Source organism: Xiphophorus hellerii, chromosome 16 (genome assembly GCF_003331165.1).
Source record: "Xiphophorus hellerii strain 12219 chromosome 16, Xiphophorus_hellerii-4.1, whole genome shotgun sequence".
Taxonomy (NCBI): domain Eukaryota; kingdom Metazoa; phylum Chordata; class Actinopteri; order Cyprinodontiformes; family Poeciliidae; genus Xiphophorus; species Xiphophorus hellerii.
Genome location: NC_045687.1, coordinates 10295904 through 10309153, shown reverse-complemented (window position 1 = coordinate 10309153; position 13250 = coordinate 10295904). Strand labels below are relative to the sequence as shown.

Below are 13250 nucleotides of genomic sequence, written 5' to 3'. Positions count from 1 at the left end.
CATTAAATCAAATTTATTCTCCAAAAGTCTCAACTGCAATCTTGTTCAACAACTAAATCACATCCCACTGGGCTTTAGGAACGGTTTCGAATAGAGAGAGAGAGAAAAAAAAAGATTTGGAGCCACTTCAATCAGACGCAAGATACAGAAAAGAAGGACAGAGGAGGGCGGGGGGGAACATTAAATAAGGGTGACACATGAGACACACACACATACACACACCCAGAGGGATGCAAACAGAAAGGAGAGAGGAATAGACCGGGCCCACTGAGGGTGACAGAAGAGGTATTACTGTGTTCTGTGATGTAAGATTTTTTTTTTTTAAAGCAGTACAGCCATGTGTCAGGGAGATAAGTTTTGTGTAAACATACTGAGATTCTGATGTTTGAGGTTGGATGTGGTCCTACTGGATAAAAGCAATCTGAGCACCGGCAGCAAATGAAGGATGCTAGAAATGGAAAAATATTAGATTTATGGACCAGGGCGGATAAACTCTGTGTGATTCAGCTGTAATTAAGTTTCTGTCACTATCAATCATAGCTCTCAATTTCCCTCTAATCAGTCCATTTCATAGCCGCGATTACTCCCCAGGCGCTGACATCAACACACTGCGTTTCTGCCTGACCACTCTCTCCACTGCCACAACTGCGCGAATATTTGCGGATTAAAGCAGCATTCATGCATGCTGATGGCACAAGGCTAAAGGAGCCAAAAAGAGTGACAGGTGTGCAGAAATTCAAAGAGGTTTTTTTTTCAGATAACGGTATCCTTGTTGCAAACTCTTTAAATTAAAATGCAAAATGGATGCAGAAAATTAAAAACATCAAGTGGAAATGATTATTTCAACATCTGAAATAAAACATTCTCATTTATATACTTCTATGGGATTTTAAATCATTTTTGTAGCAAAAACAATAAATAGACAATTTACTGTGGATAAAAAAAGTTACATTATGTTAGCTGGTTTTGTTTTTGCATCATTATCATTTTCTTTCTTCAGACATCAGTCGTCAACTTATGAAATTTGTCCTCCGGTGTGAGAGGTGCCAGGGATATTTTTGCATGTGCAACATGTTCTGCTAAACCTCACTAAAGTGGGATTCCATAGCCTTTAAAATTGCCTTCACGGTATGTCTAGCAAACTTGTTAGTGTACCGACTGTGATCAGTTTAGCTCAGTTTTTCAGACAGATGGCTTCTCATTTTGTAAAAGAATCGCTGCAACGATGCAGAATTCACAGTTGAAATCGGAGACAGTAAGCCGCCTGGTCCCCGAGGCAGAAAACAACCCCAGCTGGTACAACAATCTTCTGCTGAAAATATGTCTTCAGTTCTGGACCGCACTTGTTTACAGCAACAACTAGGGCCCTTGTCTTCTGGCAAACTGTTGTTTTGCTCTAATGAAGATCACATCTGCACCATCAGTTCCTGTTCTCAGCATATGCATTTACATACTGGAGCTAGTATTGTGTTTTTTTGTTGTTGTTTTTTTTGTATTTCCTGGATTGGCTGGTTTGATCTTGGGCTGAAATTCTCTTGCTGGAAGTAAATTTGATATTTTTGACATATCTCTCTAAAGTCAAGATCTCTTCATGACAAAAACTGAGAAAATATTATTTAATATTTTCTTATTTCTGTTTTCAGTTTTGTGAAATTGAAAACAAAAATAAATATTGTGTTAAGGTATTTGGATGAACCTCCATTACGTACAAGCACAGCTTTGAAGAAGGTAGAGTGAATGCTTGTTGAGATGTGAGTGCTTGAAGGTAGTGTTTATGCTTGTTTGCTTGTTCCACTTAAAGAATGCTCTTTTAAGTGGATAAGAGTCGAAATTCCCACAAGATTGTATTTATTTTTGCTCATGTTTTCAGGTAGCACAAATTGTCTCTTTGTTACAGTAAAGCAAAGTGCGCTGACCAGTGTGTTGTTGATGTTTGGAATCAACAACATGGAGTTAGCTTTAGAGCCACAGACAGTCCCTTATCCCCTTAGCTTTTAGGTTTAAGGGGCATGAATCCACCCAACACCACCATGTTACTGTCAGTGTGATGGTCTTACCTGAAACACTGTTAGTCTTGTAGTTACCATCAAAAGTCTAAGAGATCTTCAGAATGTTTGTTTACAAATGTGAGATAGGCCTTTGTGTTATTTGACTTTTTGGTCAGAACTGGTTTTTGCCATCAATCTCTCACATGGATACAATTTTGCCCAGTTTCTCGTTCTTTATAAAATCAGCACTAACTCTAACATAGAAGATTGAGGTCATCAGTTCTTTAGACGACGGTTTTGGTTCTTTTTGTGACCTTTTGGATGTGCCGTGAATGTGCTCTCAAGATAATTTTGGTAGGCTGACCATTTGTGGAAAAGTTTTCCACTCTTCCATTATATATTGGAGTCTCAGACCCTTAGAAAAAACTTTGTGAAACATTTCCAGTCTGATAAATGTCTGTGACAGACAGACTGGAGTACAGTGTGTTGCTTTCTGAACCTACTTCATGCTGTTAGAGAGGTTCTCAGGTGAAGTAGTAACCAAGCCTGAGTGTGTATAGTGACATTAAAGCAAAACAATTAATGTGGTTAATTATAGTTCACGCATGATTAAGGGTAATGGCTCTATTTTCACATAGGGCCACAAGTAATTATATAACTTTTTTTGGTACAATACTGACATTTGTTTGACGATCTGATACATTTAAATGTGACCAAAACAGCAAAATCGGCAAGACAGCAAACAGTGAGATTGTACAATTAGTCTTTCACTAATATTTAAAATAAATATGCAATTTCTAAACATCAGAATCATTTTATTGGCATAGGTTACTGTTATATAAACATATTTTTGGCATATACCAAAGTAAGAACTATGTAATATTACACAAACCTGACACTAGGTGGTGGAATAGAAAATTTATTTTTTAAGATGTGATCTTTGACCTCCATTTGGTCTATGCTATTCGATTTACTATGAGGAGAAATTACCCTGGAATCTTATTGTTTTTTTTTTTTTAAATGAACATCTGGGGAAGCCAGGGAAGCATCAACTCACACCATAAGTCTTGAACCACAGTACTAGCCAAGTTGATGGTTTGGCCAATTTAACAGTGTGTATTCCTTTTCTCTCTGTTTTAAGAGGATGATGTAACTGCATTGACAGAGAGAATCCCTTCTTGTCTCGCTGACTTAGAAAAAATAAAACCCAACAAAACCTCTGTAATCAGGCCTCTGAGGTCACACTTCACTGGAACATCAGTCCTTGGGCAATAGCTAACAAATTACAGAAGGCCAGAGGAGCCACAGTCAGAAAGAGCAAACAGGCTCAGGCTTCTGCTGAGCAGCCAGTGACCCATGGGTCAGGGAGGAGATAAACTGCATGATATTATTTTCCTTCATTAAGCTACAAAAACAGGAACCATAAACTGTACTAAGAGAAAAAGGGAAAAAAAGCAAATCTCTGTATTATCACATGGACATAACAACAGTTCTCCTATTTGGTATGCTGGAAATGTTTAGACTTGGACTGGTGAGTTCACCCAATTATCAGATTTTAAAAACACCCACTCAACTCCACAAGCAAGTCCTCTGGTCCTCGTTTCCACCTAGCAACAAGACACATTGGGCTTGGGGAAGGGGGTAAATTTTTCCATTTGACAGCATAATGAAATGAGCTTATTAAAGCAACGAATTTCATACAGCACATCAAATCGTCTGCCCTGCAAAGTGGACTGTAGGCAAAGGTTAATTGCCAGTTATCCAGAGCATCCGTTTAAGGTTGACTGTCTAGGTGGCAGATGTTCTGCTAATCTCAGAAAATGTGGCATTGATGAATATAAGTAGGAGAATGTTTTCAATGGGCCTCTTCTTGTTGCTGAATGACTTGTTCCAAATCTCCTCATTTGCACATTGTTTTTTTTTTTGTTTGTTTTAATTATATAATAAAGCATTGTATGTTTTTACTGCTGGCCTCCTGCTCTCATTTTGGCTTTCAAAGGAATTCATTTGAATACTGGGGTGTGCAGTTTCCAGTTACGATTTGTAACACTCGCTTTTGCGCACACAAGGAAAAGAGGAACTTGTTGCAACATCCAACAGGTCGACAGCGTGGCTACTTCATATACCTGAAGCACTGAGCTTTGGCATAATGGGCTCATTATGTCTCTGCGGGCCACTTCTTCTCATCCCAAACTGACGTGATGCTCTCCCCGTTTCAGCGATGCGCAACAGATGCAGCGCGCCGTGCGTAAAACGCTACAAGGAGAGATAAGCTGTTATCTTACCTGTCATCAGTCTGCCAGTCCCCGAGCAACAGGTCTCGGAACCGGTACCGAGGGGGCAACGGGAGCACCTCCTTTTCAAGTTCAACCATGGTTCACCTTCCTCAAAAAAACGGAGCTGGAGAGAAATAGCGCCGCAAACCGCACCTCCGGACCGAGAAGGTGGCTCCTGGAACCAACAACTCCGCTACTCTTCCTTCTGCTATTCACAACGTAAATGAAAGACGAATACATTGGTCCGTCTCATGGCACTGTCCTCAGCCTCCCACCTTCAGAGAAAAATCCACTACTTCCTTTCCAGTCTGCGCAACAACAAAAAAAGAGCAGCTTTACTGCAAGTCGAAATGAGGCAACAGGTCGAGGAAGCTCATCCCTCGGTGCTTGGAGGGAGGGGAGACTCCACTCTCAGGCTGAGCGCAACTGGTTGTCTCTCCCAACGGCAGCATCCTCTCCTCCCCGCCTGAGCTCCACATGGACGCACTGAGGGGCAGGCGCGCACAGAAAGGGGACAGCTTGCAGATGCAATTATGAAATCACGGCTTAGAACAACATAAAAATAGCAATTATCAAAGAGCGATCTTCACAGAATCCACACTGAACTGTGACAGCATTTACTGCTCTGCGATCTGTCCCATATTCACCCTTGACCCCCCAGAAATGCCAAACACACTCAGGAGAGGCTCAGAGGCGTGGAACTATCCGCGCTTTCTCTTTTATTTATTTTTCACCTCAACTCCACTGCTGACTAAATAGTCACTTTAAGGTGGATGCAGTTAGCTATAATTAAGTTTGGAACAGCACAGCTGAAATATACAACGGAAATGAGTTGATTTGTAGATGGTGTATATTCATTTGAAGACATTTAACGCGATTCTGGGTGGCTTGCCAAGTAAGCTGAGAGGCTGCTGTTCTTTTATTCATAAACTAAATTTAATTAGAATACTCAGTAGAAGCAGAAGATGAGAAAAATAAACTCATTTTCATCAGGAAGAACATGTTGGTTTCCTCACTTATTTCAATTTTTTTCAAATATGTAATTTCAACAGCCAACATATGTAATGTAATTTTGCAACGAATTCACTTCTTTTTCTTTAATGCAACACCCGACTATGTGCAACATTTTATTTTATCTAGAACTCGGAGGATGAAGCGGCATTAATCTTCTGGTCATAGGAGAAAAAGTAATGAAATTCAAATGGGGTACTTAGGAGGGCTGGCAACAGATGTTATTCAAATTAACCTCCATTAATTAATATTAATCTCCCTCGACCTGGCCCTGGCAAATCAACACTTATGTGAGCTCAGGTGTTTATCCAATAAGGAACACTCATTTAATTAGATGAAGACTTGGCGTATGTGCAATTTGATACTGCTGTGTTTGTGCACTCCAAATCTTTAATCTACCTTTATTTGATTTATTAACTTTTGCTTTATACTCATTTTGGGAGCAGAAGTTCAGGAAGATGCATCTATTTCGCCCTCTAGTGGTCATCGAGGAGCAAACATACAATCTGCAGGCAGCCACATTGAATCAGCTCTTGCAGGATGTGTTGAGATGCAAGTTTTAAAAAAAACAACCTTAATAGAGATAAGCTCAGAATAGCACTGTACGGTGGTGAAAATAAAATACTCTTGAACTATATTAAGTTTATAAAAGGACTGACAGAAAAGTAAAAAAGAAATCAAAAAGGATTTCTTCTGTAACCATGGTAACCAAAACAGCGTATTTCAGAGGAAACAGTCGTGTGTTTCAAACCTCATTTAAAGCCAATTTCCTCCTTCAGCGGCTGATTGTGAAATGAGGTATTTTTAAATACCTTAAAAATGCAAAGAGTAGAAAACAATCTTATGTAAAAAAGTTATTTAAAATATTTTTGCTTTTAAATCAGTCTGTTTGATGGTTTCCTCCATTCGGAGTCCAGCTTCAAACTTCTACTCCAAAGTCACATTGACAGAAGCCAAAGCCTCCACCGCCCAGTCGGGGTACTGATCCGGCGATGGAAACATTCGCTTCATGAACGTCTGTATGAACTCAGGGAAGCGGCCTTCCACGATGCTCTGCCTCACAGAACGCATCAGGGTGAGCTGTATAGAAAAAAAACATTCATGAACAGAGGAAAGGATCATTTGATTACTGTAAACCTCTAGAGATCCATTATGATCTGCTGTGCATCTTCTGAGAAAAAAAAAGGGTCAACTTCAGGTCAAGATATTCTGAGCAGTCTGAGTTTTATACAGCGGCAGCAGGATATTTATTTACGTTATTACTGAAGTCTGTTGAATTCTAATAAATCATTAAAACAGATTAAGGAAAAAGGAGCGCCTAAGATACCACACTGAATTAAAGGTGCAATAAATAACAGTCAGTGACATCTAGGGATTCAATTTGAGAAAGCAACAATGTCAAATAAGAAGGTCTCACTTTCGCCTCCAAACTATCCTGACTAGCTCGGTTTGGATAAATATCCTCTGGGGATATTCTGGATTTTTTAATAGGTCTTTTGTGCTTTGCAGATTGAAAGGTAGGGATTCTGCAAACTGCTATTGCCTCCCACGGATACCATCAGGCACAAGTAGATTATTATCTAAAGCTTTTAGAACCTGGTTGAACATTTCTGATTGTTTGTTTTGTTCTTTAAGCCATTGGTAAAAAGAAAAAAAAAAAACCTCTGAGGGGGTTTAATACAAAAAGTGTCATTGTCCTGCAGGGAATGGGATTTTTAAATAATGTTTTGATACCTAATGGTGTTTCAGGTGTTTTAGGACTTACAAAGTAAAAATCATGGTAAATAATTTCCAATGTGTGTGTTTTTAAAAAAAATATGATATTCTGTACATTTCAGCTGAAAAACAAACCGATCTGTTAGTGTCAGAAATTAAAAAAAAGAAAAATAGATGCTATAACCTGGGTGCACATATGAGCGCACCCTTAAACTAAGAATTTGTTGATACACAAAATTCAGTCTTATTCAGTTGAAATTATTTATCATTGTCTTCCTTCCCCACCTCACTGCTGTATTCAGCACATGCGAGAATAACATCTATGTGAGCAATTCATCAATATCTACCATGTGATATTCAGTCATTTCTAATTCCTTACTAACGCTTTGAGTTTGATGGAAAAATCTATTTATAGGATTTGATTTTCAGTTTAAAACTGTTACAATAATAAGCAGGTACAAGATACATCACTGTGACAAAAGGTCAGCATTGGACAGAGTAAATTCATCCCATCGATACTGTATTTTAAACAGGCTAAATGCTTATTTGGAAGACATGAGCAAAGTAAAAACGAAATTGGGCTTCAGTGATGAGCCAAAACTATAACAGCTTGTGACTGCCAAGATTCTTAGATTAAAAAAGTCAAATTTCTCATAAAGCAATCTAATGATGCTGCCAATATTCCTCCCATTCTTCTTCTTCTTAACTCTTAAAGTAAGCTTTTATGGCACATAGATTAAAAAAAGACTTTTATAGCTATTCTGGTGATAAAAGGAGCCACTGTGAAACCAGAATGAGCAGCTTTATTCTTTGGCAAAACTATCATTTGGCAAAGCCACTGCATTCTGTCTTAAACACAGTATTATAACAACACTATTACATTTTTCCAACAGCTTCTTGTTGTTTATGTAACTGTGAAGCTTCCCATTGAGTGGATTACACTTAAACAACAGGATAGTTTGTGTTGCTTGAAAACAAAAAAAGGCCAAAAATTCAAGAAAAGGATAAGTATAACTAGGCTGAACATTTTTGAAACCATCTCGACTCCAACTGAACCTTTTCTCATGTAATCTAATACACTAATCAAATCTATAAAAAATAGAAATACTAACATTTAAATAATGCATTCAGCAAAAAAAACTGTTTTAAAACGAGTTATCTGGTAATACTAACAATTCCGAAGTTACATTTAGCTTGTAGGATTTTTCTAATACTGACCTGGTAGGCAATGTTGTGAATGGTGATGTGATGCATGGCAGCAGTGTCACTCTTAAACAAAGCATGCAGGTAGGCCCGACTATGTCTGAAATAAATAATAACGTTTAAAAAAAAAGAAAATGACATTCATGGGTTATATACATTTCAAGCATTTTCTGCTGACAACATACAGTAAGTCACCACTGATAGGTTGATAGGTCAGATATACATTATTAACAAAGTTTCAATGTAAAATAATCAAGAATTAAAAGCAAATTTCAGCTATTCCAGCTTGAAATGTAAATGGTTTTTCATCCACTTGCCTTTTGCAGGTGGGACACTGGCAGTCGGGGTCTATAGGCTGCAAGTCTTTGGCGTACTGCTTCTGCTTCACCTGAAGAGAACCCCAAGGTACCAAGGCAGAACCAAACCTCTGAGGAACGACAGCAATCATGGTCACAGACAAACTTAGAATCACTTATCAATGTGGATCAATCACCTTAAATAAAATATTCCAGGTTTTTTCAAGCAGGCGAAGTGAGGGAGCTTACTGCAGTGCGGGTTGGGAAGACGCAGTCAAACATATCACATCCCAAAGCGACACACACCACCAAGTCCACAGCATATCTGCCCCATGTGAGGGATACACAGGTTCTTGATTAATGGCTCAATAGCAAATAACTAGCACAGTTCTTGAGTTGTGTGCGTAAGAACACACCCAACACCCATCAGGTAGCGAGGCTTTTCTCGTGGCAGATGGTCAGTGCTCAGTGTGACCATCCGCCAGAAATCATCCTTCTCCTCTCCTCCACTCAGGCCGCCAATGGCAAAACCAGGAACATCACGTTTAGTCATTTCTGCATGAAGACAAACAATGAGAGAGGGAGACTAAGTATTGTAAACTTCCAAGAACAATGAGTCTTTAAAACTTTCAATATGGGGGGTTATCTTTATATATTTTCTTTTTTTTACCATCCAGACAGTCCTTGCGCAGCTCTGCATCTAGTCCTCCCTGGATGATGGCAAAAAGGTTCTGTTTATCTGGATGCTTATTAGCTGCTATACAACGATCCAGCCAACGAATGGATCTATGCATGGCCTCCTCCACACGCGGTCCCTTCACAGTGCTGCTGACTACATCATCCAGCTGCATCATTATGTCTGACCCTGCAAAAGAGTCAGACATAATGAAAAGCATTAACAATTAAAATGCTCTAAAACTAACTTATAGTACTTCACATTTAGCTCACCCAGACTATTCTGTATGCTAATGGACTTCTCAGGACTCAACAAGATCTCTTTGCCATCATATGGGGACTTGAATTTGACCCCTTCCTCTGTGACCTCTGAGAGTTCAACAAGAGACACCATCTGAAATCCTCCACTGTCCTGAAAGAAAAAGAGGAGAAAATAAAGTTTTTCATATGAATCTTATTCCATATCCCCTTGATATTTATTACAGGGCAGCACAGTATTGGAAAACTCTACAATTTGGAACATTATTTTTAAGTATTCTAATGACAATAGATTTTTCTTGTGTCATTATAACTTCCATCGCTCTTTGCGACCCTCAACATTGGAGTAACTACTGCAGTAAGGCTCCAATTAAGAGTATTAATGCCAGGAAATATGTAATTTCTTGACATTTCGATAGAATAGCTGGAAAATACTATATTCCAAACAGAATGTGATATTGATTTTGAGATGACAACATATTTCCAACATATTATGCAACCTTTGTCTATACTACAACAGAATACATACTGTATGTCTTAAAGCCGAAACTTAGCTCCCAAATTTTTTTTCCAAAAATTTAATGTACACTTACAGTTAGAAGATTTCTCCTCCAGTTCATGAATCCATGTAAACCGTTGGCTTTCTCTATCAACTCAGGTCCCTGGAGATAGTGAAGTAAGAAGAACATACATATTTACACCCCCTTCTAAAAGCACTAGAATGCAAACTAGTGAACTTGTGAGCTTATCATCAAAAAAAATACAGCGAGACAATACATTAATGTTTCTTCATTGATTTCGCAGGCATTTACATTTGGTAACATTTGGACTGAGTTAGGGTTGGAACCACATGAGCTCTATATTGGTGAAAATTTAGCAGTTAAAAAAAAATCATCCATCAGATACCGTTCCCTCAGTTTAACACAGGGTGAATTATGGACAGAACTGTTCGAATGTTTGAGGGAATTACAACCAATAACTCTAAACAATTTAAATCTAAACATATTTTTAAATAAAATACAAACGTTGATACGTCACTCTACCTACCGGCCTCATGCCCAGGTGGTACGTGTTTCCCAAGCAAATCTGACAACCGAGACCTTCCAGCTGATCCGCGGTGATCCCCTTCAGGGTTCCCTGTGTCCCAACAGGCATAAAAACCGGCGTGCTGACGCTGGAGTGAGGCAGAGTCAGATCACAAGCTCTTGCTTTCGTCACAGGACATTCTGCAACAATCCTCAGAGTAAGAGGCGGAACGGCGGCTAAAGTTTTCTTTAAAAACATGCTGTTTTGTTTGAGATTTCCATCTGCTTCAGAGATTATGGTGGCAGCCATATTCCTCCGACCATTGATGGAAACGACCGACAGTTGGTTTGACCAATTAGAGACGCGTTTCTTGCTCAGCACGACGAACACGCCTTTTGAACACCCAATGAAAACATAGTTCTGAGGCGAGTCTTCTGGATTAGCCAATAGACGTCTCGGCTTTGTAAAAAAAAAAAAAAAGTAGGTGGGTCTATTCTCACCGGTTTCGATCTGACGTCATGTCCTCAAACCGGATAGCGTTTGTGTAGAGGAAGTTTTGTTTTGCGAGTTTTCCGTCCGTTTCGACTCGCCGAGGTCCTAATTAATGCGCGTTGAAGAATACAAAGTTATGTTTCTCTGAATTACCCTCGTCAGACAGGCGCACCGGTTTTCAAAGTGAGATTACAAGAAGCGAGCTGCTTGAAGCCACGGTGCTGAGCACTTTCAGAGTAACCCGAGAGCAGCTCGCTGCTAAGCTAACATTAGCCTCCGGTCTGCGGTGTGTTGAAGGGCTCTCTGAGCTAACGAAGCCATGGGGAACCGGGGCATGGAAGACCTGATTCCCCTAATCAACAAGCTACAAGACGCCTTCAGTTCAATTGGTCAGAGTGTCAATTTAGACCTTCCTCAGATTGCTGTGGTAGGCGGACAGAGCGCAGGGAAAAGCTCTGTCCTGGAAAATTTTGTTGGCAGGTAAGCGAGAATGGTTAGGATAGATATCGGTTGCAAAGATCTTTCTCTTTTCTCTTGTTTGTGTTGGTACATTCTAAAAATGCATGCTTGCTTGTAATAAGAGTATGTCGGCAAGATATTTATCACAAAAAGTTAAACTTAACCTAGTTACGCTCCCTAGTACATGTTCAATGTAATGACTTGCGGGCATGTTGTAAACCAGCCTTTCTTGTAAAGTGGCTTCAACAACGTGCCTTTCTCACTAATCAGTTTGTCAGAATCGTTTAACCTGTGATTTTTTTCCCCCCTTTGCATATTTAGTGCCACACCCTGAAATTTTGACAGAATTCACAGTAATCAATAATTGTTACATCTGTAAACTGTAAAAGCTCTTCCGTGCAGTGTGTTGTTTTTTTCAGGCAGTGCAGATGGAGAACACTTCTCGATAATGTCACAACTTGTTTTGGTCTGCTGATTTTTATCTCGACTGTTTTTAGCATAAAATTAAAGCCTACTGTCACTCTTTCAAATGTCAACATTTTTTTCCGTGTCCCCACAATTGTAACAGACAACTTCCTACACGGTCTTCCTCTTTTGATTCTGTTTATGGTTAGCGTTTAGAAATGAAGGAAATGTTAAAGACATGTCTTTGTTGTTTGGACACTTGAAGTGACAATGCTTCCCTGCAGCTTGGCTTTCTGGTCTTTCAACAAGTTTATCCTTTTGTCCTCTCCCCCATAAGCAGGCAGTGAGGGTAAAAATCAAAACAAGTAGTTTCAAAGGAACTTGTTTAGCAGGTTTCCGGCCCATTCAGTGTTACTCACATTCACAGTGGTGCACGGTCTATCCTGCACTGCAGAGAAAATACATGGGTGGTAAAATGACATGCACACTGTCAGATAAAAACATATTCGAAACAGAATGCTTCTCTTAGGCAAGGGTAACTTTGCAGACTAATGTATTTCTACTTGGTGCACATTAATTCAAATGACTTGTTGTAACATCACTCAATACGTGATAATTGTATTTCAGAGGGCTCTGACTTTTAAAATATGTGTTATCCTTTGTTCTGTCATTTCCATTTTTGATTTCTTTCCACTGCCTGTGCAGTGATTAACGTTGTTTTTATTCAGTTGAGTTTAAAATGCCATTTGATATTCTTGCTTTGGTGCAGTAAAGAGCACTTTACAGCACCAAACATATCATAAATACTCAGTTAATACTCTACTCGTGGTTAACTGGCAGTGGTGTGCATGTGACTTTGAAAGCAGGCAAGGTGAGTTGTACAAATTGAAGCCATCTGTTTAAGGTGGAGCGTCACTACAATATGGAAGTACTTGGGTGGTGCTCCACATCACTATAACAACAAGCAGGTTTATGAGTCACTGTTGATGTTAGGGTGTGTTTGAGCCCAGGAGGAGTCAATAACATAAATGCTTTGTCATGTGTTGAGTTAGTGTTTTTTTATGCCAAAAGCTATTGTTAAATTGGATGCTTCAAGTGCAGATTTTTTGCAGTGGTATTAGACCGTCTTTGGTGTATAACTTTGTTACTGCTGATCTATAGTTCACACTTTGACGAAGATTGTTTTTTTTTTTATTGTTTTGCATAGTAAGATTAAAATCTTTGTCCAAGGAAAAAAGCCCCCATTTATTTTCTACAATTGAAATGCACACATAGCATGTCATAACATGCATTTCAGACAACAACTAGTCTGATCTTGACAGAGAAAATGCTTCCTCTTATTGTCTCGCCAGCTTGAACTTTTTGCTGACTTTAAGTTGGTATATTTAGAAGCAGTCCTGATCTGCAGACGTACTCATTTCAAGCAACAAATGTCTTGCACCAGT

At 39.2% G+C, this 13250-nt stretch overlaps 3 protein-coding genes across 11 annotated transcripts in view; 1 reads left to right on the top strand and 2 right to left on the bottom strand.

Moving 5' to 3' along the window:
* The window catches only part of kcnt2b (potassium sodium-activated channel subfamily T member 2b), a 47724-nt gene extending 41521 nt beyond the window's left edge, over window positions 1-6203 (bottom strand). The window contains exon 1 of the mRNA XM_032586724.1: window positions 4274-6203. Within this exon, the coding sequence (XP_032442615.1) occupies window positions 4274-4362 (89 nt within the window). The 5' untranslated portion in view covers window positions 4363-6203. The remainder of the gene's footprint in view (window positions 1-4273) is intronic.
* On the bottom strand, window positions 6195-10790 carry qtrt1 (queuine tRNA-ribosyltransferase 1). The gene is made up of 8 exons (XM_032586727.1): window positions 10471-10790; window positions 10017-10085; window positions 9439-9577; window positions 9161-9355; window positions 8907-9045; window positions 8740-8815; window positions 8512-8621; window positions 6195-6355 (listed from the first exon to the last, which is right to left on the bottom strand). The coding sequence occupies exons 1-8, from the start codon at window positions 10756-10758 to the stop codon at window positions 6346-6348; spliced, it is 1026 nt and encodes a 341-aa protein (XP_032442618.1). The 5' UTR covers window positions 10759-10790; the 3' UTR covers window positions 6195-6345.
* A 175-nt stretch (window positions 10791-10965) lies between these two features.
* Window positions 10966-13250, top strand: part of dnm2a (dynamin 2a) — a 30890-nt gene continuing 28605 nt past the window's right edge. For 8 of the 9 annotated variants that reach the window (XM_032586541.1, XM_032586546.1, XM_032586543.1 and 5 more), the window contains exon 1: window positions 10967-11421. In XM_032586541.1, the coding sequence (XP_032442432.1) occupies window positions 11261-11421 (161 nt within the window). In that variant the 5' untranslated portion in view covers window positions 10967-11260. Of the gene's footprint in view, window positions 11422-13250 lie in introns of all 9 variants that reach the window. The other variant, XM_032586539.1, reaches the window with a different exon arrangement.